Source organism: Chinchilla lanigera, unplaced genomic scaffold, assembly GCF_000276665.1.
Source record: "Chinchilla lanigera isolate Chin_1 unplaced genomic scaffold, ChiLan1.0 scaffold00104, whole genome shotgun sequence".
NCBI classification, from domain to species: Eukaryota; Metazoa; Chordata; class Mammalia; order Rodentia; family Chinchillidae; genus Chinchilla; species Chinchilla lanigera.
Window position 1 is genome coordinate 760,801 of NW_004955505.1, and position 25,789 is coordinate 786,589.

A 25,789-nucleotide genomic window follows, 5' to 3' on the forward strand; every position below is an offset into this window, starting at 1 on the left:
ATATGTATCTAGAAATCTGTCCATTTCCTCTGTGTTTTCCATCCTATGAGAGTAAAACTTTTCAAAGTAAGGATTTTCAGGCCCCCCCAGATCCCTAAAGCTGTCTGGGACTCCGCCAGGCTCCCACACTAATGGGACAGGGGCAGGGGCAGCTCACTGGCATTCCCGAGGCTGTCCAAGGTTCAGCTGGGCTCCTGAAGACGGGGGGAGTGCGGGGAGTGGCCCCCCAGGCCCCTGAAGCTGTCTTGGGCTCTGCCTGGCTCCCAAGCTGGTCTACATAATATTATATATTGTTATATTATTGTATATATTTATATTATTGTGTTATTATCTATTATCATTATGTATATTATATTATTATTCATGTTATACAACCCCAAAAATATTTATTGTTTTTTCCTCTAAGAATTTGATGCTTAGGCGTAGTCCCAATAGTTTTCGGCTGATTACAGCATCAGTCAACTTTCCTTTGCTGGATCAAAATACCTGGCACTTGAAGCTTAAAGGAGGACAGGTTTGTTTTGGCTCACAGCCTCAGAGGTTTCAGTCCATGGTTGGCTGGCTTCAAAGCAGGAACACTGTGGCAAAGGGATGTGACAGAGCAAAGCTGCTAACCTGTTGGCAGCCAGGGAGCAGAACACAGGGGAGGGGTGCCGGAGAGGAAGAGACTTGACAACCGGATAAACTCCCCAAAGTCTCATCTGCGTGACCCAGCCACACACGCCCACACTGTGCTTCACTACTCTCTGAGGTGGCTCTCAAGCCAGTCAAGTTGACGGCCAAGATTAACATTCACATTCACAATCACAGTCACTTTTACATTATGAGGACAAAATACCGACTTGTGCATCTTAAGGAAAAAAGGTATATTTAGGCTCGTGGCTTCTGAAGTTTGAGTGTACGGTCAGTCGGCTTCAAGGCAGAAACAGCACCGGGGAAGAGAGCTGCTCAGCCCGTGGCGACCAGGAAACAGAGAGTAAGGGAAGTGCCAGGGAGAGGAAAGGGACTGGGACAAGGGCAGATCTCCCAGCTTATACCCCAGTGACGCATCCTTCCCAAGGCACCACCTCCTCACAGCAGACTGCGCTACTCAGCACACTCAGCACATCGCTGCCCCCAGGATCTGATCACTCACCAAGTCTTCCCTCTGAACACATGAGCCCCTGCGGGGACATCTTTAGTCCAAGCCATCAAAAGTGTGAAGTTAAATACCCGTAGGTAGGCACGTTCATTCTTGCAGAGTCTTCTAGTAATGAAATTCCACTAGTAATGCTCAGGTATTCATGCTGTTCATAAAATAATCCTCTTGTATCTATGCTCACAGGACTATGGCCAGTTTAATAATTAGCTACTGTAAATGTTTCTCGTGTAATTAATCAAACCTTGTCATCAAGAATTAACCTGCCTTCTGCAGGAAAATGCACTTGGTGACCTGCCTCATCTTCCCTTGCCCTCATATTTATGATTTATTCAGCTGCATGACAATAAGGCTTACTATATTGTGAGCAGGAATTTAAGGAAAATGTGGTATTTAGTCCAAGTGGAAAAAAGCTGACTACTTCTTTGTTTTATCACATACCACATTTAATAGTGTCGTACGCCTCTTTACTGGTTTGGACTTGTCAGTATTGCAACTTAATATTGCCAAAGGAAGATTGATGTGTCAAAGAGAAAAATAATCAATGTTTGTGTTTTTCTAAAGACCCAAATATGCACTGTTAGATGAATGTACCAGCGCCATCAGCATTGACGTTGAAGGAAAGATATTTCAGGCTGCGAAAGGGGCTGGGATATCCTTACTGTCTATAACACACAGGCCTTCTCTGTGGTAAGTGTTTCCATCGCGGGCTGACCTGTGATGGATGATTTTTCTTTATGTTGTTTTAAAGAACTTTGCAAAACTTTTCACTGTGGAACATGAAGTATTTCACTTACTTTCTCGCCTGCACTCTAAGTGGTACCTTAGTCACATAGGACTTGGATGCTTCCATTCTCCTACCATAACTATGATGTATTATTTGGTCATTATCATTTTCTAGTAATTTTGAGAAGTTGTAGAAAAATCCAATAACTTATTTGAACTTAAAATACTTATCATAACCCTAGCATATCCTAGGAAATGAAAGAATATATTTATGTATTTTCATATCATTCTTTTAGTCCATTCTTTAAAATGGGGCGCGGGGGAGATATAGGACAACTTGATATTTCCCCAAGTGACAAAGTTATAGAACACATAGGAAGAAAAGCTTATTTTTATTTTAAGTAAAAATGAGCTGAACCAGGCATGGTGGCCTATAATCCCAACACTTGGGAGGCTGGGGCAAGAGGACCACTGTGAGTTCAAGGCCAGCCTGGGCTTCATAAGCGAGTTCAAGCCCAGCCTGCACTACATAGTAAGACCCTGCCTCAAAAAAAAAACAAAAAAGAGAAAAAATGAGCTGAACTTTTTATAAGTAATACTTCATGAAATTTAATGGCATTTCCCTCTTTTAAAAAGAAGCCACTATTTTTACAGCTTTCCTACTTTTCCATTGCTCTATTATTGTAGTAATAATATCTAATGAAGACTTAGCACCTGTTTTGTTGCAGGTTCATTTTCTATAAGCCTCATAGCAACACTGTGGAATATAAGTAGTCTAATTCTACCATTTTACAGTGAATCTGAGAATAAGAAACGTGAGAAAATTAGCTTACATGATAACATGCTGTGTACCATGATTCAGTGGTCCCCACTGGAAAAGAGCTCACAGTGTGTTTTAAACACAGCCATCAAAACACTTGTTCATTCCTACATGTGTATTTCTGCTGTATCCATCAAAATCTTTTCCTTTTGGCACATTAGTAGCTATATGACTCACTCTTGTATGTGCTGTGGCCTCCAGTTTCCCAAGGGGCTGCTCAGGCCACCTCCTCTTCCCCGTCCTCCTTCTCCTCTTCCTCCCCCACCCCTCCCCCATCCGCTCCCTGTATTCCCTCCCTCCTCCCCTCCACATTGTGACAGGTGGCTGATCAGATTCCGTGCCAAAACTGTCATCATACATGGCTACCAGACTAGACTAGTAGCAGTGTTTGTGCTCATCCTTGAAACCCTGTGTGCCTCTTTTCTTACAGAGAATGTTCGCATTGAAATTATGCGGGAACAGTATTTACTGTTTAGTGTTTTTTGACTCTAGGTTTCATTTCTATTGAAAGTATAATATTTGATTTAAACGTTCAGTTTTTTGAGAATGTTTTCTCCACCAGAGAGTGGATCTGAAAGTAGAGCACTTCCTAACGTGACCCTAACACTGAGGTTTCTCTCAGCATTGTTAAGAATCAGTGACACCTGGGATGATGGGATTTGCTAATCCCTCCAGAGGCAGTCTGGACCTAGTCCAGCGTGCGTTAGAATTCATGTCAATGGATATGAGTCTTCTGACTTTGCCTTGAGAAAATCAGCAGAACCTGGGTCTTTAAGCCAATTATGACATTCCCTATAAATCCTCGGAATTAGGGATGACCCAGACGCAGACCGGAACTGCTGAGCCCCTTTGGCCTGGACTTGTGATTTCCAAACCAGCTCCCAGATCCCACATGTTGGCATAAAACAGTTATCTCTTAGAGCTGGTGTTTTTCTGACCTTCATCAATGGCTTTATTATGCTATCCTGTCATTCTTTTCCTCACTCAATTAGCCTGAACAGACACTGGAAATATTTCAGTCATTGTTTTCTCAACTAGAGGAACAAACAGTTCTCTAAGCACATAGCAAAATTTGTAATGTTATGTCTTTTAACCAGGAAAACATATTTTAATTGCAGCTGCTTACAGTCCATTTCTTCATAAACTAAACACCATGTTAGTTCTTTGTGAATTAGTTTAATCATTTTACAGAAATTTGTCATTTCTCTTTTCTTATTTTCCTACTTTCCCTGACAAGTTTTCAGAAGTAAGAAAATATTCAGTATCTTTTCCACCATAGCAACAAATGGGTAATTGTTAATTATAAAGATTAAAATTGATACCGGTGTCTAAAGAAGTAAAACAATAATACCTTATTGAATTATTTTATTCCTGTGTTTTATCCTATTTGTAAAAGAAATCTACAGATCATCTCTAATGAGCCACAGTTAAAATAGTTATTTCTTTTAAATTATTATTATTATCCTAGACCTTGAAATACTATTTTAGCTAATAGTGTAGAACATGCCTTTGACTCTCAGGGCATGTGACTCCTACACAGTTTGTTCCTCCCATGTAGAAGTCAAGCCTCTGTAGGACCAGAAAGTGATAAAACCTTCATTATAGATTAAAAGTAGAGCTCACCCAAGGTATGAGTGACCACAACCTAAAATTGCTTCCAGCTGTGGATCTAAGGCTAGAGAAGCCTGAGAAAATTTGAGAAGGAAATAAATAAGATGGACTCTTGGCCGGTATTTCTCTTTATTATCGTATACAATACTGCTTTTGTTTTTCTATGTTGCCTTAAGTTTAATATTGTAATAGCAGGATTTTTGGCATTTTAAATTCGGTTTTGGGGTGGTGCCAGCTGTTAGGAGATCAGAGTTTTGGAACTCTGGAGAAACCAAAGGTATAAGGAAAAGACAAGTAACCTGTGTCACGTGTTATCAAATTTAAGCTTTCAGCTGGACAGTCCCCTACTGTCTCAGCTAAACTAGCTAAATTTCCCTTTTTGAAAACATCGGATTTAAAGAGGGTTAAGGCTGAGGGTTGTAGTGGTACAGCACTTGTTTAGCATGCACAAGACTTTGAGTTTGATCATTGCAAAAAAAGGGGGGTGGTATATCAGTCACGTTCTCATCGCTGGGACGGTCACCCACACCCACAACTTAGGGAGGAAAGGGTTATTTTGGTTCACAGTTTCAGAAGTTTCAGTCCATGGCTGGCGTGTTCAAGTACAGAAAGGAGATGCCAGAAGGGCCTGCCGTGGAGGGAAGCCGCTCACATCATGGCAGCCAGGAAGCAGAGAGAGAAGGAGGAGCCAGGGAGGGAGACGCCCCCTTCCAGGTCACAGCCCCAGCGGCCGCCTGTATCTCCTAACAGTGCTATCATCCACACTCATCAGTGGACCAACCCATGGACGAGAGCAGCTCCCCGGTGATCCAGACACATGAGGCTTTTGGGGAACACATTCCAGGTCTAAATCATAGCAGGGAAGGTATGGAATCCAGATGTCCATCAGGTGATGAGTAAACAGAATGTACAATGTCACACAAGGGAATATAATTTAGTTATAAGCCAGTGAAGTACTGACACATGCAAATAAATGAACCTTGAAATCATTTTGATAAGTGAAAGAAGCCAGTAACAAAAAGCCACATACTATATGATTCTGTGTACACAAAAAATTAGAGCAGAGAAATTCATAGAGACAGAGAAGAGATCAGTGGCTGAGAGGCCCTGGACAGAAGAAGACTTGCAAGAACTGCTAGTGGGTATGGGTTTCTATTATGGATGAACAAAATGTTCTGAAATTAGGTAGTGGTGATGGTTTCAGGAGCTTCTGCATTATCACTGAATTTTACTCTTTGAAGGGTAAATTTATGTCAGGAGAACTATATCTCAGGTTTTTAAAATAAAGAGGTAGAAACTTTCTGAAAAATGTTTACTGGTCTTCATAAATAATAACGGAGAGCTTCACAGGAAGCAGGAAGTAAGACATTTATAAAAGAAGACAGAAAAACTGAAGGCTGCTGGGCTGGTAGAGCAAAGCCCCCTGACACCATCCAGGGGGCTCGCTGTGGGACCAGCTCTCCACTTTACTCTCTCTACACATCCCCTAAAGATTAGCGGCCTCCGCCTCGGAGAAATGGATTGTCTCCTACAGCATCAAAAATAACCTTGCAGGGGTAGGGATGTAGCTCAGCGGTGCAGTGCCTGCCTGGCAAATGCGAAGCCCTAAATTCAATTCCCAGTACCCAGAAAGAAAACAGTAAAAATCGTCATCATCGTCATCATCATCATCTCATAGCACTGTGAAATTCCCACCTCTGTCACTGAGCTATGAAAAAATTAAATTACATGAAGATATGGAAGAATATTCAAAAGATTTCTATCAATGAGTTCATTTTTTAAAATGTCTTTAGAGGCTGGGGATTTAGCTCAGTGGCACAGCGCCTGCCTGGCAAGCGCGAGGTCATGAGTTCGATTCCCAGTACCAGAAAAAAACTAAAAATAATAAAATAAAATGTCTTTAAACTTAAGTTATTGAGAAATTTTTACTTCTGTAACCTCATTTCCAAAGAAAGGTAAAAGAATGAATCCATATTTTATTTCTTTTTTACTTTCTTTCCTTGGTTTCCTTTGCTTACTTCCATTCTGAGAATATTATTTAAGAAAGGCCCATACTAGGTTATAAAGACAAATTGACACACAAATAGCACGGTCTTCCTTTGTGATTCTTACACATTCAGGATAGAAATAAATTTCATATAATGATTGATAATATCCTAGAAATTAAGTTAATGACTTTGGAATCTTAGAATATTATGGTATTTAACTCCTTATAACAGCCTTGAAAATCAAGCGGAAACTCGGCACTTGACTTAAAATTTGCCTTTGACTATCAATTAGAATTATAAACCTATAACAAAAACTGCTTTTCACTATGATGGCGAATAACATTATTTTATTTTAATCATGCAGGAAATACCACACTCATTTATTACAGTTTGATGGTGAAGGAAGTTGGCGCTTTGAACAACTGGATACTGCTATCCGTTTAACATTGAGTGAAGAAAAACAAAAGCTAGAGTCTCAGCTAGCCGGAGTTCCCAAAATGCAGCAGAGACTCAATGAACTGTGCAAAATTCTAGGGGAAGACTCTGTGCTGAAAACAATCAGAAATGAGGATGAGACGTCCTGATTCATTTGACATGCTGTAAAGGTTAAGTTTTAGGTAAAGACTCACAGATGCCCTGTTACAATGCATGAGGTGTGTCACGCTAAGCACAGAAAAAACAAAGCCAGCAAGAAATATTTTATAGAACTTTAGCATCGGTGAAGCGGATGGCTTACCTTTTCAGAAGAAAATAAACAAATGCTTAATGTGAGATTAGTCATGATGGCTTAAGCTAATTCTTAGTGAGAGCCTAATTTACCTGTAAAACAGGATTTTCTAGGTGAATTCATGGTGAATATCAGATTACTATGTATAATGTGATGTGCCTGACATTTTTAACTTGAGAGATATCTTCGAAGTGCAAACTTATGAGCCGCATTTGGGCTGATACCAGGTGCGTAAGCATTAGGGCTCTGAGTACCATTTGAGTCTCTTCTCAATTGATACTAGGTTTAATAGCTATCATGTTTGTTATTGCTAGTGGCCAACTAAATCTTATACAAAATACCTGACAGTTTAACAAATAATCTCAATATAAAAAAATATTTCGAGGGCAGTGGTTGCGAGAAAAAAGTATGGCTAAACAAGTACACAATGGCATTTTTTAAATTTTTAAACTTTGAACATCTTAATGCAGGGACATGAAAAATAATTTTAATGAGACTCTTGCGTATTTCTTAATAAAACCTTTCATTTTTAAAAGAGAATTGCCAATATAGAAATAGGGTTTCCAAACAATGTTTGTCTCAGCCTGGTGTTTTGCTTAGCAGCATTATCTATTACAATTTCTGTCTAGAAATACTGCTTTATTGTGTGTGTGTGCCCGAAGGAGGAGTCCATTGGCGTGGGGTGGCGCATGCCTAGAATCCCAGCATTCAGAAGGCTGAGGGAGGAGGATCGCTGAGAGTTCTAAGTCAGCCTGGGCTACATAGTGAGTTCAAAGCTAGCCTGAACTACATAGTGAGACCCTGCCTCAAAAAAAGAAAAAGTACTATAATCAGTAGGTTCTTAAAATCACAATAATATTAGCATAGATTGAAATAGTACTTTAATCGCTTCTCGGCCTTTTGGCTAAGATCAAGTGGAATAGTACTTTATAATGTATAATCTCCATTTACATCGTTTCATTTTCATGTTTGTGGCAATCTTTTGAGACAAATTTTTTTTTCTATTTTGATATTGAGAAAAATTGGATCTCAGATGTAGCCTAATTATGCAGTTTAGTTAGGGACAGATCTGGGGATCTAGTGAGTGTCTCCTGACCCTGACTCACTGCTGCTACCACCATTAAACTGTATGTAACGGGTTCTAGTACTAAACTGAGGTGGGCTGGTCGACGGCAAGGTGAGGGCCAAAATAGTAAGAAGTATAAAAATTAGATGAAACATTGACAAGGAAATATATTTGGTAACGTTCTTACAGCTGTTTGGTTATTGTTTGCGGGAAATGTGGAAAGATCATTGGTATCTGTTGAAAATGGGCCAAGGGAGCTGGCAGATCTTTTAGCAACTCACCGTCTTCCTCAATATTAATGTACTTTGAGTAGCAGTAACTAGAAGGGCAGTGCATTACATTTTAGGCAAATTTATTACAAATCATTAGAAATAATACATATGTATCAGTCATATGAAATAGAGCCTACCTATTTGTGTGCCCTTGGAAATACAAAAGCCAGGACTGATGGTTTAATTTCTCATTCTCTATGCTACCTTGCTGATAGGCTGTTAAAAATTGGAAATACTGGTTTTATGTGTAATGTAGACATAGGCATAATAATTGCTACGTCAGTGATTCTTAGACTTTTTGATGACGTACAAAACTTGGAAGTCATTCATGGTGATTGTTATAGAACATCATAGAATTTCCACATTTTTAATTCTCCAAGAAAACTAGGACATTTTGTCAATAAATATAACTATCTTGTATAAAGATAAAATGCAATATAAAATAATCAGTATATTTGTCTAAGTTTTTCAGTTAGTATCATTAGCTGTTCATTTATCCCATTGTCTGCTGTTACTTATTATGAGGAAAGTGAGGCGGGAATTGAATATTTTTTAGAAGAAAGCATGGAACCAAAGCCTAAACTTGACAAAAACTACCTATTGACCTTAACATCTATATTAGCAGTTGCTCAGTTTTTACTGCTGAAAAGGAAAGCTTGAGACAAGCATCTAACATTACCTTTTAAAAGTTCAAAAAGAAAATGTTTTCACATGAAATATGCATACTTTTCATAATTAAAAAATTAAAACATGTAGGACCTGATATTTTATACTTTGAGACTGAAAATAAAGCTAAAACAAATGTTAGCTTTGTAATTACTTTTTATTTAATTTATGCTACCAATGAGCTAAAGTAGAAAATTACTCCTTTCTCAGCCTGCAGGATCAAGGATGTTTAAAGTTATGTACTAAAAACTCTACACATCGGGCTGAGCTCAGTGGTAGCGCATTTGCCCAGCATGTGTGTGGGCCCTATTGAACCCACAAGATACAACAAACCACAAGACACAGCAAACAAAAACTCTACACAATTTAAATGTTAAAGTTTTAAGACAAACGGGTGTTCTGTTAATTTTATGTGTGCTTATGCACACTCACGCATGTACATATTTCTTTTCCAGATGTTTTTCAGGACCAATAACCTCTAACCTAGAAGGGAAAAGACCTAACTAGAATTTGTATTTATGTACCGTTCAACTGTTTCCAAAACAATCTATGAATATGTCATAGTTTACAATTCATATAATGATGCCTTGTGAAAAACATGAAAAAGATTATGGAATTAAATAGCATCTATGAATACAACACAAAATAGATGAAGAAAGGAAAAAAATTTCAGATTTTAAACTATATTTTGTTATCTAAACCCTTGACGTATGTACTCTTTTGGTCAAAAAAGCTATGTTGGGGCTGGGGATTTAGCTTAGCGGCAAAAACACCTGCCTGGCAAGCGCAAGGTCGTGAGTTCCGTTCCCGGTACCGGAGAAAAACCAAAAACAAAAAAACAAAACAAACAAAAAAAAACCTATGTTTATGGAGCTTTATTATAAAATTATGTTTTGAGCATTAATTCAAGTGTGGAAAATAATCTGCACTCAATGAAAATGTCACATTTTATTCCTACAGCATGCATTGTTATGCTAGGCATGAATCTAAAATGATGTATGTTCTTATAAACAAAATAGTGTATAAAAATCTCTCTTGAGTAATCTCAAGAAAAATAATATATCTTGAAAATTCACCCAAACTTTCATGTCCTTAAAGTGGGAATGCTTTTGCCTTAACAGCAATTTCGTCTTTGTTTCAAGTTTCAGCCTGTCAGTAAAAGTATAAATGAACATGTTAGCTTTTACTTATGACATTGGTTCCAGGTAAAATTTCATATTTTGGCAATTGGCTGAGCCTATAAGAATGTTTGGAATAGCTTTTGATTCCATAAGCCCACAAGAGTTTGTTATACGTTTGAGCCCAAATCAAGAGACCTCTGTGCCATTCTGAGATGTACATAAAGAAGCAAAGATTATTAAATGATTGATGTAATTCCTTTATGAGCAGAAATCACCCTTATTCTGAAGACAAATCACTTTCACATAACTCAGGGTATTGACAGTTCTGCTAACACACATCTGGGTATGCTGACTATGTTTTGGAGTTGTGCTTCTATTTGCCAGATAAGAGCGTTCAGGAAGATGTATGAAATATTTCCACTGAAAACAAATCCCTCTTTCATTGTTGGTGGATTTCACAACTACCAAGTGCATAAGGCCTTACAGTTTTTATTGTAGAATTTTCAAAACCAATTTTCTACTTAGCAGCTGGCCTGTATTAACAACAGTGTGAAAAATGACCTTCATGGTAAAAATCACTACATATGTAAACAAGAAAGTGGCCGTATATGAATACATTATAATAGCATCTCTATTCAGTGTAGTTACTTGAGCTCAACATTCCTTGTGAATTCCTTAATCACCATGAAAAATCCTTGATTAATCAAAGAAACAACAAATAATACCAGTGATGGAAAATGCCCAGTGCTTCATGTGTCTGTGTTGAGCTTATGGGTACTCATGCCTCAATTATAAATTGTAGGATGCAAAACCTTGTGTGGCGTTGTACACAAGAGTCATAAAATTTAATTGTCTTTTTAAATTCTAAACCTTTATTAAGTTCTAATTTATACCAGGCACTGTGCTAAGTTCTAGGAATAAATAAAATATGGTCCCTGTCACAAGCTTACAGTCCAATGAAAATAAGAAAAATAAGCATACTCAGTCACAAAGAAAGTAAAGCTATGCTTATTATTTATCAAGTGAGCACAAAACATTGCTACGTTAACTCATCAAAGCTTCACACAACTAATTCACCAGTGAAGACAGAAGGGTTAAGTAATTTATCCAGCTTCTTACAGTACCCAAGCTATAGACTGAAATTTAAACCTAGCAATGTCTGATTAAAAAGCCTATACAATGCTGTATCACCTTCCTTTTAATTATTGTAGGCCATTCATTATTAACCTTCCTCGTGGTAGTGAAGATTGAACCCAGGGCCTTCAGCCTGAACTGCATCTGCAGCCCTTTGATATTTTGTTTACTTGTCTATTTTTGAGACAGGATTTCACTGAATTTCCTAGGCTGGGCTCGCATTTGTGATCCTTATGTATCAGCCTTCTAAAGTGATGGGACTGCACATGTACCATGATGGGATTGTATCTTGAATTATGATTAGCATTTTAAATTGAAATTTCAGTGTGTGTATGGTGGGGGATAACCAAACCAATATATTTCTCCATTTTAAAAGAGAATTCATGTAACATAAGTTATAATTTTCAAAATAAATTGTGGATGTTTCATTATAAATTATGACTGTGTCTTGGCCTTTTGGCTAAGATCACGTGTAGTCATTATAAGTTATGGGGTGAGGCAAACATAAGGCAACTTTTCGGATGTTTTGAAGAAGAAATGTTCAAACTGATTCTAATTCAGTCAGTAAAAGCTGTCACGTCCCAGGTATCATGAGACAAGCAAACAGACTGGCTCTTTGCACCAGGCACTGTTTGAGTAGATCAGTACTGAACAGTGATAAAAGCCTGTTGGATGTTGTGGTTCCATATGTTTGTTTTTTAGTATCTTTTCAGTTCTTGTTGTATGTCCTGCTAAGACCATTCTGGTGTAACCTTTAAGCAATAAACATATTTTGGTAGCAGGATTCTCTTCATTCTGGGCATGATTATCCTCACACTCCATTTTAGTCTACTTTATAAGGCAAGGTAAAATCAATCCATTGGACTTCGCGAATAGGAACCCATGCAGTTAGTATATTGTCTTGATACATGGGAAATATCATCTGCAATCCAGATCACGTAGAATAAGTCAGATTTGTACACACAAAAGCATATTGCTCATTTTAACACAGAATGCAGATGGCAACTATAGCAAGAAAATTAGAAAAGAAAAAGCAGTAATCATAAAAGCTAATAAACAAGACTCCCAAGTTAAATACGTGAGTGTGGATGTACCCAGTGCAAAGGACCTGGGTTTGATCCCCGGTATCACCTAAAGAAGAAAGGTCTGCCTTAGTTCCTGTGATCCATACAAATGGTAAGGTGATCAAGTACCCACCTCATGTGTGTTTGACTCAATGCCTAAAAGATTCCATAACAATAAAGCAGTATACCATTGTTAAATACAAAGTATATTAACTTGGCCTTAAATTTAATCCATAGAAGAGGGAGGCAACTTTACATATAAAATACAATTCATCTTTATTGAATGTACTGATAAAGTATATTAGGCCTAGTGATTGTAAATATGTATAAAACTAAAGAAGCATGTTAGGACTCACAAGAGTCACAAAAGGTCTTTTACAGGGAAGGTGGCAATAATGAGACCTTTTTCAACATGCAGATACTAAATCTAGGCCTGGTTCCAACTTTCCTTTGTTTAGGTTACCTTGTTGCTCAGTACGGGCCAAGTCTCCAAGTTCCTTATAGACAGGGTCTACATAAATGAGGTTAATGAAGACCCAAGCAGATACCTGTTTTTTCTGCAACCTACATACACGCGCGTGTGCGCGCGCGCACACACACACACACACATTATTCTTCAGAACTCACAGATTTTGAGGACTTAACAATAGAGTTTCTTTTTTACTGTAAAGAACATGCAACAAAAATTTTCTTCTTTAGTGTTTTTTAATGTATAGCTCAGGAATCTTAAATAATTTGCATGGTTGTAAAATCTCCAGTAATCTAAAACCCTTTATCCATTAAACAACTCCTCTTTTATCCCTCTGTTCAGCCCCTGATAGCTACCATTCTATTTCTATGAATTTAACTACTTTAGATAAGTGGAACATGCAGTGTTTGTCTTCAGTTACGTAATGTCCTCAAGATTAATCCATGTTGCAGCATGTGACAAGATTCCCTTCCACAGAGGGTGAATAATGTTCAGCCATATTTTGCTTTAGGTGCTCCTTATCCCTCTCGGCAGTTGTGGGTAGAGTTTCATGAACATGAGAGCACAGTTACTTCTTTGGTTCACCCAGCAGTGAACTGCTGAATTTGACATGTCTTTGTGGGGTCACCATACAGTTTCACAGAGGTTGCACCATTTTATGATCCTACCAGGAGCACACAAGGGCTCCAGGTTTTTCATGGCCTCACCATTTGTTATTTTTACTTTTCTGAGAAAAGAGCCATCCTAATGGGCCTGAAGTGATAGCTCTGTCAAAATTAGTGATGCTAGTATCCTTTAACATGCTATTGCCCATGTGTGTATCATCTTTGGAGAAATATCTTCAAAGCTTTGCCTGAGGAGTTTGTTAGGTTGTTGAAACTTATTTCGTGGCCTACCATGATCTAACTCAGTCTCTCTCTCTCTCTCTCTTTTTTTTTGTATGGGAATTGAACTCAGGACCTTGCGCTTGCCAGGCAGGTGCTTATGCCACTGAGCTATATCCCCAGCCTCTAGCTGACTCAGTCTCATTCCCCTGCTTCCAAACAGCTGTCTCCTTTTTCCTTCCTTTATTCTTCTGCTGTTCATTCCCTTGGCTGGGCATGGTGGGTGTTCCCTTTTACTTTTCTTCTTAGTCCTTAATTTTATCTTCTCAGCCAATATGTTATCTAGCAAAACCCTACCTAGCTTTAAGGACATTTAAAACTCTTTCCAGTTATGTATTACTTTCTCCTTTCTCTGCTTGCAAAGGACTTTTATTTGAAATCCTGTCATTGGGGCTGGGGATTTATCTCAGCGGCAAAGCGCCTGCCTGGCAAGCGCAAGGTCGTGAGTTCGGTTCCTGGTACTGGAGAAAAACAAAACAAAAAAAACAAAACAAAACAAAACAATGAAATCCTGTCATTGCATTTATCACATGCTACCTTTTATTATTTATCTGTGTAGAATGTACCTCTCCTATTCAATCTATTATTTATTTCTCACATAATCTTGAGACTATTCAATATAAAATAGTCCCTCAAACAGTCTATCTCCAAGACATCACCCAGTTTTATTTATGCAGCTCATTTCAGTTTATCTTAATAGCTTACTTGTTAATTGATTTTCGCTGTCACTTTCCCTACCTGTGAACTCTATGGGCTTTGATTCTTGCTCGTCTTACTTACTGCAGTGTTCACCTAAAACAATTCATGGCAGATGGGAGACACTGGGAAAGTATTTGTTCAATGGCGCATAAATGGATGTGAGCAACCAAATATTATTTCTTGGTTAGAACAAATAAAAACCATTGAAAGAAAATCAAGCACGGTGGCACCCACCTGTAATCCTGGTACTCTGGGAGGATCACAAGTTTGAGCCCAGCCTGGGCAACTCAGAGCTTGTCTCAAAAAAAAGACAAAAAAGTCACTGAAAGGGAAATTTAAAAAGACTGTACCTTTTCCCTCACATCCTTGTATATTAAACCAACACTGCTAAGTAAATCATAATGTTAAGGTTTTTTGTCTTTTCTGAAAAATAGAAATTTCAGCATCTTGGGAAATTCATACTGTTTGTTTTATGTGTTTTCTTCTGTAAGTGAAAATGGGTGAACTCATTGGTTTTAATCTTCTAAATGGGATGCTGACGATAAAGTTTCCACAAGCATTTCTTCTAATTCCAAGTCAACAAAAATTAGAAATTACACTGCCGAGGCAGATCATCTGGACCACATTTTCTCTCTCTGCCATCCCAAAGCACAGACCTTTCTCCTTCCCTGTGAACTGGGTAGTTCTCGACATCCTTGATGTGAGATAGAGCGGGGCCAGGAAGTCATAGCTACCATACCATCGTTATCATCAACCCAGGGATCACCAGGGGCTCTCTCTTCAAGTTAGAGCCATGAACAGACTTTTGCTTTCTGTACTGTTTATCGGAAACTCAGTATCAACAGAACAACCCAAATGCCTACTGGCTCCTGGTGATGAGAACAAAAACATCAGCTCAAAGGAGATAGAAAACTTTACCTTCATTAGTGTTCCTTGGAAATAGAGCACCTCTCTCTCCACACCACATGCCTTGGGTATGGGCTTGTGCAGTGATTAAGAGCCCAGGCTCTGGAGCAAGCCTGCTGGGTTGAGTCTTACCTTGGCCCCCTCCCCGCTAATTACTTCACCTCTCCATTTCTCATTTTTAAACTGGAGGTAATAATAGCACGTAAGTCACAGCACCTTGGGAGTGCTAAGTGTATTGATGCTTATAAAGTGCTAAGGAGAGAGGCTGGCATATAGTTAATACCAGTTAGTACATATTGGAATGAGTTAAAGAAGTGAAAGTCTAATCAGCATTCCTCCAGAAACAATTGTTTTTGACTGACTCATAGAAAAAGGAATGATAACTTCAGGTGAGAGGTAGCCCTTTTGGGTTGAAAGGTCCCAAGTGTAAATTCCTATAGGACAACTAGTTCCGTGTCTCATGCAGAGTAATTGCTCATTATTTGTGGAATAAATGATAGAGTGATGGAATGAAGAAATAAATTGAGGTATTAGCAGAAAAGAAATACTGATATGCTAAAGATAAAAAAAAAAAAACTTGCTTTCGTTGCTATTTTCCCAAGGGACCAAAAGTTAGCTTCCACGTTGTTAAAATTGGGTGGACTTACTATCTGTGGGATGAGCCCTGCTGTTTACGAAAGCCTGCAACTATATGCAAATGATGTGTCCAAAATACTAAGCCACCAAGCTGCCTCTCACTTCAGCTTCCCCTAGCCCACATCTTCTGGGTGTTCCTAACCACGTCAGTATGTTCTCTTCATGATTGTATCATTCATGTACTGAGCACAAGGATAGAGGATAAAGGAGGAGGAAGACACTTCGGGGGAAAACAAACAGTGAAGAGAAACACAGGAAGAGAGATGGTCAGAGGCGATTGCAGGGACGATGGGAAGTATGCTTGGGAGGGAGTAGCGCAACTCTGGAGACCTAAGACCTTCGGCACACTGGTTCGTTTCATACCTGCATAAGAGCAGCTAAGTGCTGCTGAATCAAATTGCTCTTCAAGATAAAACTGTCACTATTTCCAGGTGTGGTGGCACATGCCTGTACTCCCAGCACCTGGGAGGCTGAGGCAGGAGGATTACTGCAAGTTCAAGGCCAGCATAGACTATATAGTGAGTTCAAGGCCAGCCTGCATTGCATAGCGAAACCCTGTCTCAGAAAACAAAAAAATTGTCACTATACATGTATGATGATCAACTTCAAAAGTGTACTCAGCAAAGTGTACTACTCTACTTCTTTGTTTGATTTTTTAATTTTTTTGGAAGTGCTGAGGATCGAACCTAAGGCCTCAGGCATGCTAGACTCTATCGCTGAACTACATTCCGAGCCCTATTTCTTATCTTTTTAGTTAACTCACTTTTCCACTCGCAGCAGCTAGTTTCTTAAACTTTCTCTGTCTTCCAAATAAGACCAGCCCGCCTTTTCTTGCTTTCCCACAGCTGGTGATTGACGGATCCTTTGTTTTTCTACCACCAAACATGAAAACTTCTCATTCATTCTGTACTCTGTCCTTTCTTACTGAAGATGGCCTTTTGTCCTACCGAAGTCAGTTCCTCCCTGGAATCATCTCTGACAGCTCATGCCTCACATTCCATACCTAATTCACACACAAAAATATCCTGTTAATTTTTAAATAGCTCTTGAGTCAGTCTACATCTTCATCCCGGAATACTCTCCTTCTATCTCGACTACTACCATGCCTCTCCAGCTGATCTGATTGTGCCCCTTCAGTAACGCTACCAATCATATTATGAACACAGTATACATGTAAACGTTCATCGCCGCTCCGCTTGATGTATCCTCACACATGCAGCGCTTGTGTAATTAGCACCCACGTTAAGAAAGAGCGTCAGGGAGTACCGAGGAAGTCCATTTATGCTGCTTCCAATCACTACCCCCTCTCCACCCTGTAACCGCTATGCCGATCTCAAGCACCTTCGCTTTGTGTGACTTTTTCCCATGTTTTTACCTACTGAGCCACACTGTATGCATAATTCTTTGCATGAAGTTCTCCTCTGTTGCAGTGGGCAGCGGTAGTTTGTTCCCTCCCACCGTTCCGTAGTAAGCCATCGCACGCTTCTGCCGCACATTACTCTGATGAACATTGGGTCTGTTTCTAGTTTGGGGCCACTAGGGACAGTGGGCTGCTCTGAACATTTTTACACATGTCACGTGCTCTTCACGCGCACCGCTTCTCTCGGGCCTACCCGTTCTAGTCGCAGTAGCCAGACTGACATTTTTCCCAGTGCAAATCTAATTCCCTTGGTGACCTGCAGTAACTCACGGGGAAGACTAAAATCCTTAAGCTGCCGCAAGGCCCTGCATCATACCGATTCTCTTCCTCAGGTCTCCTCCTCAGCCAAGCCTTCTCTGCTCCAGGTCCCCCTCTCCTCGCCCGAGGGGGCAGCTGCTCCTTCCCCTGACAGCTTCTTTCGCTCCCGCGGCCCAGATTGCTGCCCTTCCGCTTCTCCCTTAGCCAAGCCGCTCGCTCTGTAGACTCAGTTGCCTTTAGTCACGCAGGGAAGCCGTCTCTAACCTTCTTCTCCCGCTCTATTTTCATAAATTACCTACCTCTCCTTCTTATTTATTTATTACAGTTACAATTTTATTTTTCTTTGATTAACATCTATTTCTAATCTCCCACCCACATTCACAGTAGATCATGGGTTTCATAAGGACAAGGACTATGGATTTTGCTTTTGGCTGTTGGTTTGGTTTTGGATTTTCTTCTAGTCTTCTACCTGAACCATACTGAGAACAAATAAAGTACTTCTTCAAAGAAAGAATCAGTCAATCAACCAATCTATCAAATTTCTACTCTTTGTGAATGGCTAGAGGAATTCAAATTCTGTATCAGAGAATTAGTCTTAGACTTACTAGGTCATTTTCTGAAATTATTATTAAAAACAAATTCTTCTTGTTTTTTGTAAAGAATCATAGGCAGGTGTGGTGGCACATAGCTGTAATCCCAGCACTCAGGAGGCTGAGGCAGGAGGATCACTGAGAGTTCAAGGCCAGCCTGGACCACATAGTGAGTTCAAGGCTGGGCTGAACTACATAGTGAGACCCTGTCTCAAAACAGAAACAAAGAAATTGTAGGCAGGCTCATTAGCCTGACTTAAATCAAATGCAGTGGTCAGGTTCAATGTTGAGCTTATGGGGAAATTTAAGTCAGTTCTTGTCGAATTCAGTTTGCAACCAGAATTGTGGAGAATTAAGTTCATGAACTGAGGTATCGCTGTATTTATTCATTTATGGACTGGGGATATAGCTCAGCGGCACAAGCACCTGCCTGGCAAGCACAAGGTCCTGAGTTCGATTCCTGTCACCAAAAAAAAAAAAAATGATGTTTTATTTGTTTATATTTTAATTCATATTTTAAATAGTAAATGATATTTACTGTTTTGTACTTTCTATTTGTGTCTATGTAAGTGTGAACATTTTGCATACTGTGTATATATTTGAGGAAGAATGAGTATTCATATTTAAGAGATTAATGCTAGAATTAGCTGGGATATCAAAGTACAGACAAATTTCAACTTGTTGAAAGTTAAACTTAAATCTACTTGAGATCTTTTAAATAGAGCGGTGTATATTTTAATTGAATATGTAGATTTATTTTAGTCTTTGTTATTTGAAATAAAGAATACGACCTACAAACTAGCTTTGTTGCTAAAAGACATTGATCTGCCATCACAAACCTCTTTCCTTTTTTTCAGAAATAGTTCACAAGTGAAAAAACTTACAAAATAAAATGTATTTTTAACTATTGATTTATAGGGAACTAATGATTTGAAAAATAGAACAATTACCTGCTTGTATTTGTTTACATATCTACTTCTCCCACCTTTAAAATTAGAAGTTGGAAAAGGAGACTTTGAAAGTCTCTTCAGCTTTTTTGAGTCCACTTGGGTTTTGTGATCCCATCCAGACGCCCAGTGGTCAGGGTGGGCGGGACTGGGTATTAGGATGCTGCCCTCTAGGGACTAGAACTTACAGGGGCACAATATTTAGGGAGAAAAAGAATCACCATTCTTCTAGAAAAAAGAAAAGACCTTTAGAGAAGCAAAGGGTCCATGATGAGAGTAAGCTAAACAGGGAGGGAAAAATTAAAAGAGAGGTCAGAGTCGGATAACATAAAATAGATGATTAAGAAGGTAAGGAGTCGATGGTTACTGAGCAGGCTCTGCGCAGCAAGCTTTTCCTAGACTGTCTTACACAAACTTTACAAAAGCTCCACGAAGGTGGCCCTCCTGTTTGCACAAATAAAGACATTGAGAATGAGAAGACAACGATACCATTCCGAGTCTCACAATTAGAAACTAGAGCGCTAGGCTGTGATTCCAAAGGCAGTGCCCTTAGGCTCTTGTGTAAGAGTAAGGCTGAGCCCTCGGAAGGTAAGAAGTTGGAATGAAGTTGTCCTCCATTCTGTACAGGATTGCAACCTCCTCTTGGCTCAACAACTGAACTAGCAGGGGCGTGGCGGATGTGCGGGCCCCCACCCTGCTGCACCCCTACCCACCTACTTACGGTTCCTGTGGAACTGGAAGTGAGGGGTGCAGTCACTGGTGACTCCCAGGTGTGACCTCCTACCAAAAGGCACTAACTCCAGTGGGCGGAGGGGTAAAGACCAGAAATACCGTATCAGTGTCTGCTAAAGGCGTGATTTCTGTGCTCTGGGTTCTGCAGTGCACGCATCCACACAAAGCAATTGTTTATTGTCTTGGGTTTTTTAAAATTATGGCCTTAACTCTTCACATGGGCTTGCTGCTTCTTATTTACCTTTATCCATTGTCATGACGTGTAGTCCTGTATCTATAGCCAAAGGCTAGGGCGGGGCTGTGTTTGGTAAAACATTACACTGGTTCCAGGCAGTGCTTAGAGACAGCGTGAATAGTTTTAAGGATACTTCTTAGGCAACGAGAGAAGACAGGAGCTAGGGACTGCCTATGAAATTCTAAATGCTGTTTCTCAATTGTTCCAAAACTAGACAGGACCACTTCCCAAGAGTAATTTTAAAAAAATGTTTGGCCAGGTGCTGGGGATTTAGCTCAGTGGCACAGCTCCTGCCTGGCAAGTGCAAGGTTGTGAGTTCGATTCCCGGTACCGGAAAAAAACAAAAACAAAAAATGTTTGACTGAACCCCTAACATAACAGACTATCCTTCTAATATAGTATTATTCATTGATTGATCTCTTTGAGGCCCAAAAGTTCACCCTTTCTCCATTTTCATATCAACATATTTAGGGTTTATTCTGTACTAAATTCTGTAACTTTAAAAAAATTATGACTAATATACTATAGACATCTTCTCTTAAAGTATGTATTTCTAGCTTGTTCTTTTCTTTTTTGTAACAGGAATTGAACTCAGGACCTCCCATTTGCCAGGCAGGCGCTGTGCCACTGAGCTATATCCCCAGCACCCCAGCTTGGTCCTATTGTAAGAGCAAATCATCCGCACTGTGGATGCACTATCCTATTTTATTTTGTTTCCAAGTGGTTTAAAAAATATTATCAAGAGTACAATAAACAGCTTTATGCATATAGTTTCCATACTGTTAACTGTGTTCCTGCAAAGTAGCTTCTCAAAAGTAAGATGCAGAAATTAATAAATATTTCTGGGTCAGACAACAACATTCCTTTCAAGGAGGTGCAGTGTCTCTTTGCCTACTTCATCCCTAGTCCTGGTTATCAAACTGCTAAAAAATAGTATTCAATTATTATTATTTTAAGATGGTGTCTTGCTATGTTGCCCAGACTGGGCTCAAAATGATCCTCCTGCCTCAGCCTCCCAAGTAGCTAGAATGATAGGAATGTGCCACTAGACCAGGCTCGTGACAAATTTTTAAAATTTGTATTTCTCTGACTACTGGAGATGCTGAACGTCTTTTAAATGTCAGCCTCACTGTTTTCATTTTTTTTTTCTTTGTGATGCTGAGGACGGAACCGAGAGCCCTGAATGTGACGGGTGGGTGCCTCCCACCCAGCCACACGCCTGCCCGCAGGTTCACTTTCGAAGGTCCCTTCATTCCGCAGTTTCCCTTTTCTCTCAAATCTCCTTTCATCCCGAATCTTTCCAGTGTACATGTGAAAAACTCACCAATAACGGGTCATTTTGTTCTGTGACCTCTTCCCGCCTGGTGACAGCCACCTTCGCCCGAGGAGCCATGCACTTCCATGGCAACGGCTGAACTCTGGCATCACCTGGAACTGCCTGCCCTCCTGAGTTTAAATGCGGATGTCTCCTTCTGATCCTTTCCTCCTATTCTTTTGCTTCTCTTTCCCAGATACTCCTATTGAACCAGTCAGTCCGTCTCATTGAGTCCATCTCCCCATTCTCTGTAAGTAGAGAATCTTGTACACGTGAAACAATATCCAAAAACGTGAGACAATCAAAGACTTGGGAATCAATCATTCTTAAGCTGCGCAGGATTATACAATATCCCGTGCCCTTAAATCCAAGCAGTTCTAGCTAGTATGTGGGGATGGGTATTGTGTTGGGTTGTATAAAGACCAAGGTGGCATAATTATTACTGTTTGATGATACACAGGCTTCCAGAGATGCCATGTGTCCTTCAAAATCTGGACAGTCCCTCCCAAAGTATTGTCCTGGGTGAGCATGGTGGTGCAGACTCATACTGCTAGCACAAAGGGAGCCTGAGACAGGAGAATAGCAAATTCTGTCCCAGCCTAGGCAGCCTAGTAACTTAGCAAGACACGTCTCAAAATGAAAAGCAGAAAAAGGATTGAGGACGTAGCTCACTGCAAAGGGCCTGGGCGCAACCCCCAGCATCACACACTCACACACACAAAGTGCCGCCCAAAATGCCAGCAATGGCCCCAGTTAAGAAACAAGATTCCCTTGATATGAGATATGATTGAAACAAGCAGCACGGATGTTCACCAAATCTATTCTACTGAGACCTGAAACCCATCCATGAGCCCGCGTTAAAAACTCCTCCCTAAACTCCATGCTGTTCACCTATCTGGTCAGCAGCATTTGGCTGTTACAAAGCTTTCTCATGTTAGTTTTTCTGCTATACTAGAAACTGCAAAATGAAACTATTCTCCCTCTTCTTTTTTAGAAGCCTAATTAAGCATAAACTCAATAACAATTTTTAAGCATAAACTCATAAACTTAATTTTTCGCAGAACAGCTGAGAAAGGTTATAGTTTTTACAAGAAACTTCATTAAATCTAGGCCAATTTTTAAAATAATGAAACACATAGCTTTTATGTTATCATTATTAATCACGAATTCCTCCTTGTAGTTCATAATCTGCCTAAAGAATTTATTATCAAGGAAAACCTTCTTTCCTGTACCTTACCTAAAGAATTAAGTGGGCCCTAATCATAACAGCCCATGGGTCTTTGGATAGTTCTGGTACAGCTTTAAGGAGGTTCTTAACCTTCAAAAGAAGTACATCAATACAGAAAAAATTCTTAAGTTGTAGCAAACCCTTTCTTCTTCCTCTCAAAGTTGCATAGAATTATTTCCCTTTTACTATATGACAGAAATCAAACTTATTTTCAGTCCTACTATAGTTTCCATTTATCAAGCCATCTCCTTTTTTGCCTCTGTATCTTCACTTCCTTCCTGACAACTTACCATTTCCTGTATTTGAAAAGTGATTTCACTCTTCTGTGCTTTTTGACGTACTATTTTTATTCACTACGCTATTAGGTAGAAAAAGCATGTTCTTATTTCAAAATCCAACTCAAACATTACTTTGTCCATAAATGTTTTCTAAATCTCTTCGATGAGAATTCCTCTACGATGGTTCTTTTCTACCTTACTTTTATCTCTTTTGTGGTTTCTGATTCTGTCATTGTAGTTACCACGTTTATCAAGTACGTTTCAGTAGATAGCATTCCTGGAGATTAGGGCTGTCTTCTTTACCTCTGGCTCTGACTCACAGGTCATAGTGCTTATGTTGATTCTAACTTCTAAAACCTCTTCCTGAGCATGCTATTTCTCCTTTAGCAGTTATCTCAAGCTGTAATTATTTTCTTTGTTTAACTAGGCATTAGTGACTGAATTCTTCAACAAAATGTAAAGTCTGAGAGGGACAAAGACGGATGATATCTACCCTATTCATCATTGTTTGTCCAGATTAAACAAAAGCCAACCCCAAAGAACTTGTTTTGCATTAATTCAGTCTCTAAATTGCCAACTCTTTTTAAAATTTTTTTAAAAATTTTTTTTTGTCTTTTTGAGACAGGGCCTTGCTATGCAGTTCAGGATGGCCTTGAGCTCACTTTGTAGCCCAGGCTGGTCTTGAACTTGCAACGATCCTCCTGCCTCAGCCTCCCAAATGCTGGGATTACAGGTATGAGCCACCATGCCCGGTTAAATCGCCAACTATGTATCAACTACTGAACAACTCATTTTAAAATTATTTCCTAATGTTGCAATAAATATTTATTGAAAATTACATTTGTTTTCTTAAAAATGTATAGATAAAATAAGAAAAAGAAATGGAAACAAATATTGTGGCTAAAAAATTATATGCAGTGTGTTCTTTTTTTCCAATTTTAAAAATTATTGCTAATACATATTACATAAAATTTATGAACTATTAAGTATAGATAAATAGTACCATGTAGTGTTTATTTTCACATTTGTAGTCATCATCCATCTCCAGAGCTGTTATCATCTTATAACTTATACACATTAAATAGTAGCACACTGCTCCTCACCTACCCTGCCCCGATTCCACTGTCCTTTTTGTCATGACTTTGATTCCCTTTAGTACTCACAGAAGTGGAATCATAAAGGAGTGTTTGCTTTATGAAATTCGGTGCACTAGTGTTTGATATGTGTACTCTTAGGGTTACTGCCACTTCCTTTCCAGGATGTGGTAGCCTTCTCTGCCTCTTCTGACCAGCTTTGTTGAGCAGTTACCTTGCAGACATGAGTACTATAGCTATGGCTACCTAATTTCAAGCTCCAGCTTCTTGGAGTACCATTTTCTGCGTTCTTCTTTGAGTCTATGTGCATCTTTGTAGATGGAGGGTGTCTCTTGCAAGCAGCATCTGGATGGAGTTTGTTTTTTTCCATCCAATCTGCCTGTCTGTGTCTTTTTAACTAGAGTTAAGACCATTACATTAAATGTTATTATTCAGAGATGTGCATTCATTCCTGTCATGTTGTTTTTCTAGTGTTTAATTCATTTGTTTTTAATTCATTTAACTTCTCTCAGTGAGATTTATTTATTCTTTCCGTTGGCCTCATAGCTGCTGTTGTCTTCATTGTCTCTGTGATACCCTTACATTTTTTCTGCAATGCTGGCTTGGGGGTTATGAATTTCTTCAGGTATTCCTCACCATTTCTCCTTTGAGGGAAAGCCTTGCAAGATATCATAATACAGTTGGCTATTGTTTTAATTCAAGGCTTAATAATCTTCATTCTAAGTACTCCTGGCCTCTTCAAAACCTAGCATTCTTCTGATGGACTCGCCCTTGTAAGCAACTCGGTGTTTCTCTCTAAAGATTTCAGTCCTCTTTTTTTGTTCTGGCAGTGTCGCTGGGATGTGTCTTGGAGAGCTTCTTTTCTGGACAAGTCATTTGAGACTCTAAGTGCCTCTTTCCCTGAGCATCCACCTCATTCCCAGATTTGGGAAATTGGCTGCAATTATTTCAGTGAAAAGACTGCTGATACCAAAGCCTCTACACACTTCCTACAGCTGATGATACCTTTGTTCTGTTAGAAGTGCCCAGGAGCCCTTGGATAATCTTTTCTTGGTTTGTCATTCCTTGCTCTGTGCAATATTATTAACTGAGTGTTGTAGTCTGTCTTCACTTCAGATCCCAACATCCTTTGCTCTGATTCTTCTTGTCTCCTGCCAAGACTTTTGGTTGAGTTTTTCTTTTGACTTACTGAGAATTGTTTTAATAAAAATATTTTTAGTATTTAGTTTTTTTAAAGAAAAAAAGAAAAATAGAAATAGAATAAAAGTTTCAAGTGAGGCCAACAGGAGAGTAACAATAATTAATACATTGTACATAGTTATCTTCATAGTAGTTACTCAGAGTACAAGTTTTAGGCATGATATAATGTCCAGACAATATTAGCACAAATCTTTCTGTTCAGTGAACTAAGAGAAACTGACTGCATAACTATTTTAACTATTTTATGTATATATATATATTTTTTTCTTTTCTCTTCCTTCCTTTCCCCTTCCCCCCATACATTTCTCCTTTCTTTTGAAAAGTTTCTTTCCAATTCACAATATCCATTGTACCTTTTGGATCTTATTTAGTCTTTCAGCTTCTCACACTAGTGAGACAATATGATGTTTACAAATATGGGTCTGATTATTTTACTTATGAGTATGGTCTCAAGTTGCAACCATCTGTAAAAGTTTCTAATTTATCCTTCTTTATGGTTGAGTAGTACTCCATTATATTTTTAAAAAAAAGCACTTCTTTTTTTATCCATTCCTTGGTTGTTGGG

The 25,789-nt window shown here is 39.1% G+C and overlaps 2 protein-coding genes across 5 annotated transcripts in view; one reads left to right on the plus strand and one right to left on the minus strand.

Annotated features, from left to right (window-relative positions):
* The window catches only part of LOC102029312 (chromosome unknown open reading frame, human C12orf40), an 86,759-nt gene extending 83,813 nt beyond the window's left edge, over window positions 1-2,946 (minus strand). For 2 of the 4 annotated variants that reach the window (XM_005407103.1, XM_013505953.1), the window contains exon 1: window positions 2,862-2,946. The gene's annotated coding sequence lies outside the window, so the exon portion shown is untranslated. Of the gene's footprint in view, window positions 1-1,135; window positions 1,287-2,697; window positions 2,803-2,861 lie in introns of those variants that run through there. The other 2 variants (XM_013505954.1, XM_013505955.1) reach the window with 2 other exon arrangements.
* The window catches only part of Abcd2 (ATP-binding cassette, sub-family D (ALD), member 2), a 51,903-nt gene extending 43,001 nt beyond the window's left edge, over window positions 1-8,902 (plus strand). Inside the window, exons 10-11 of the mRNA XM_005407101.2 lie at window positions 1,703-1,828; window positions 6,648-8,902. Of these exons, the coding sequence (XP_005407158.1) occupies window positions 1,703-1,828; window positions 6,648-6,867 (346 nt within the window). The 3' untranslated portion in view covers window positions 6,868-8,902. The remainder of the gene's footprint in view (window positions 1-1,702; window positions 1,829-6,647) is intronic.
* Window positions 8,903-25,789: the final 16,887 nt, after the last annotated feature.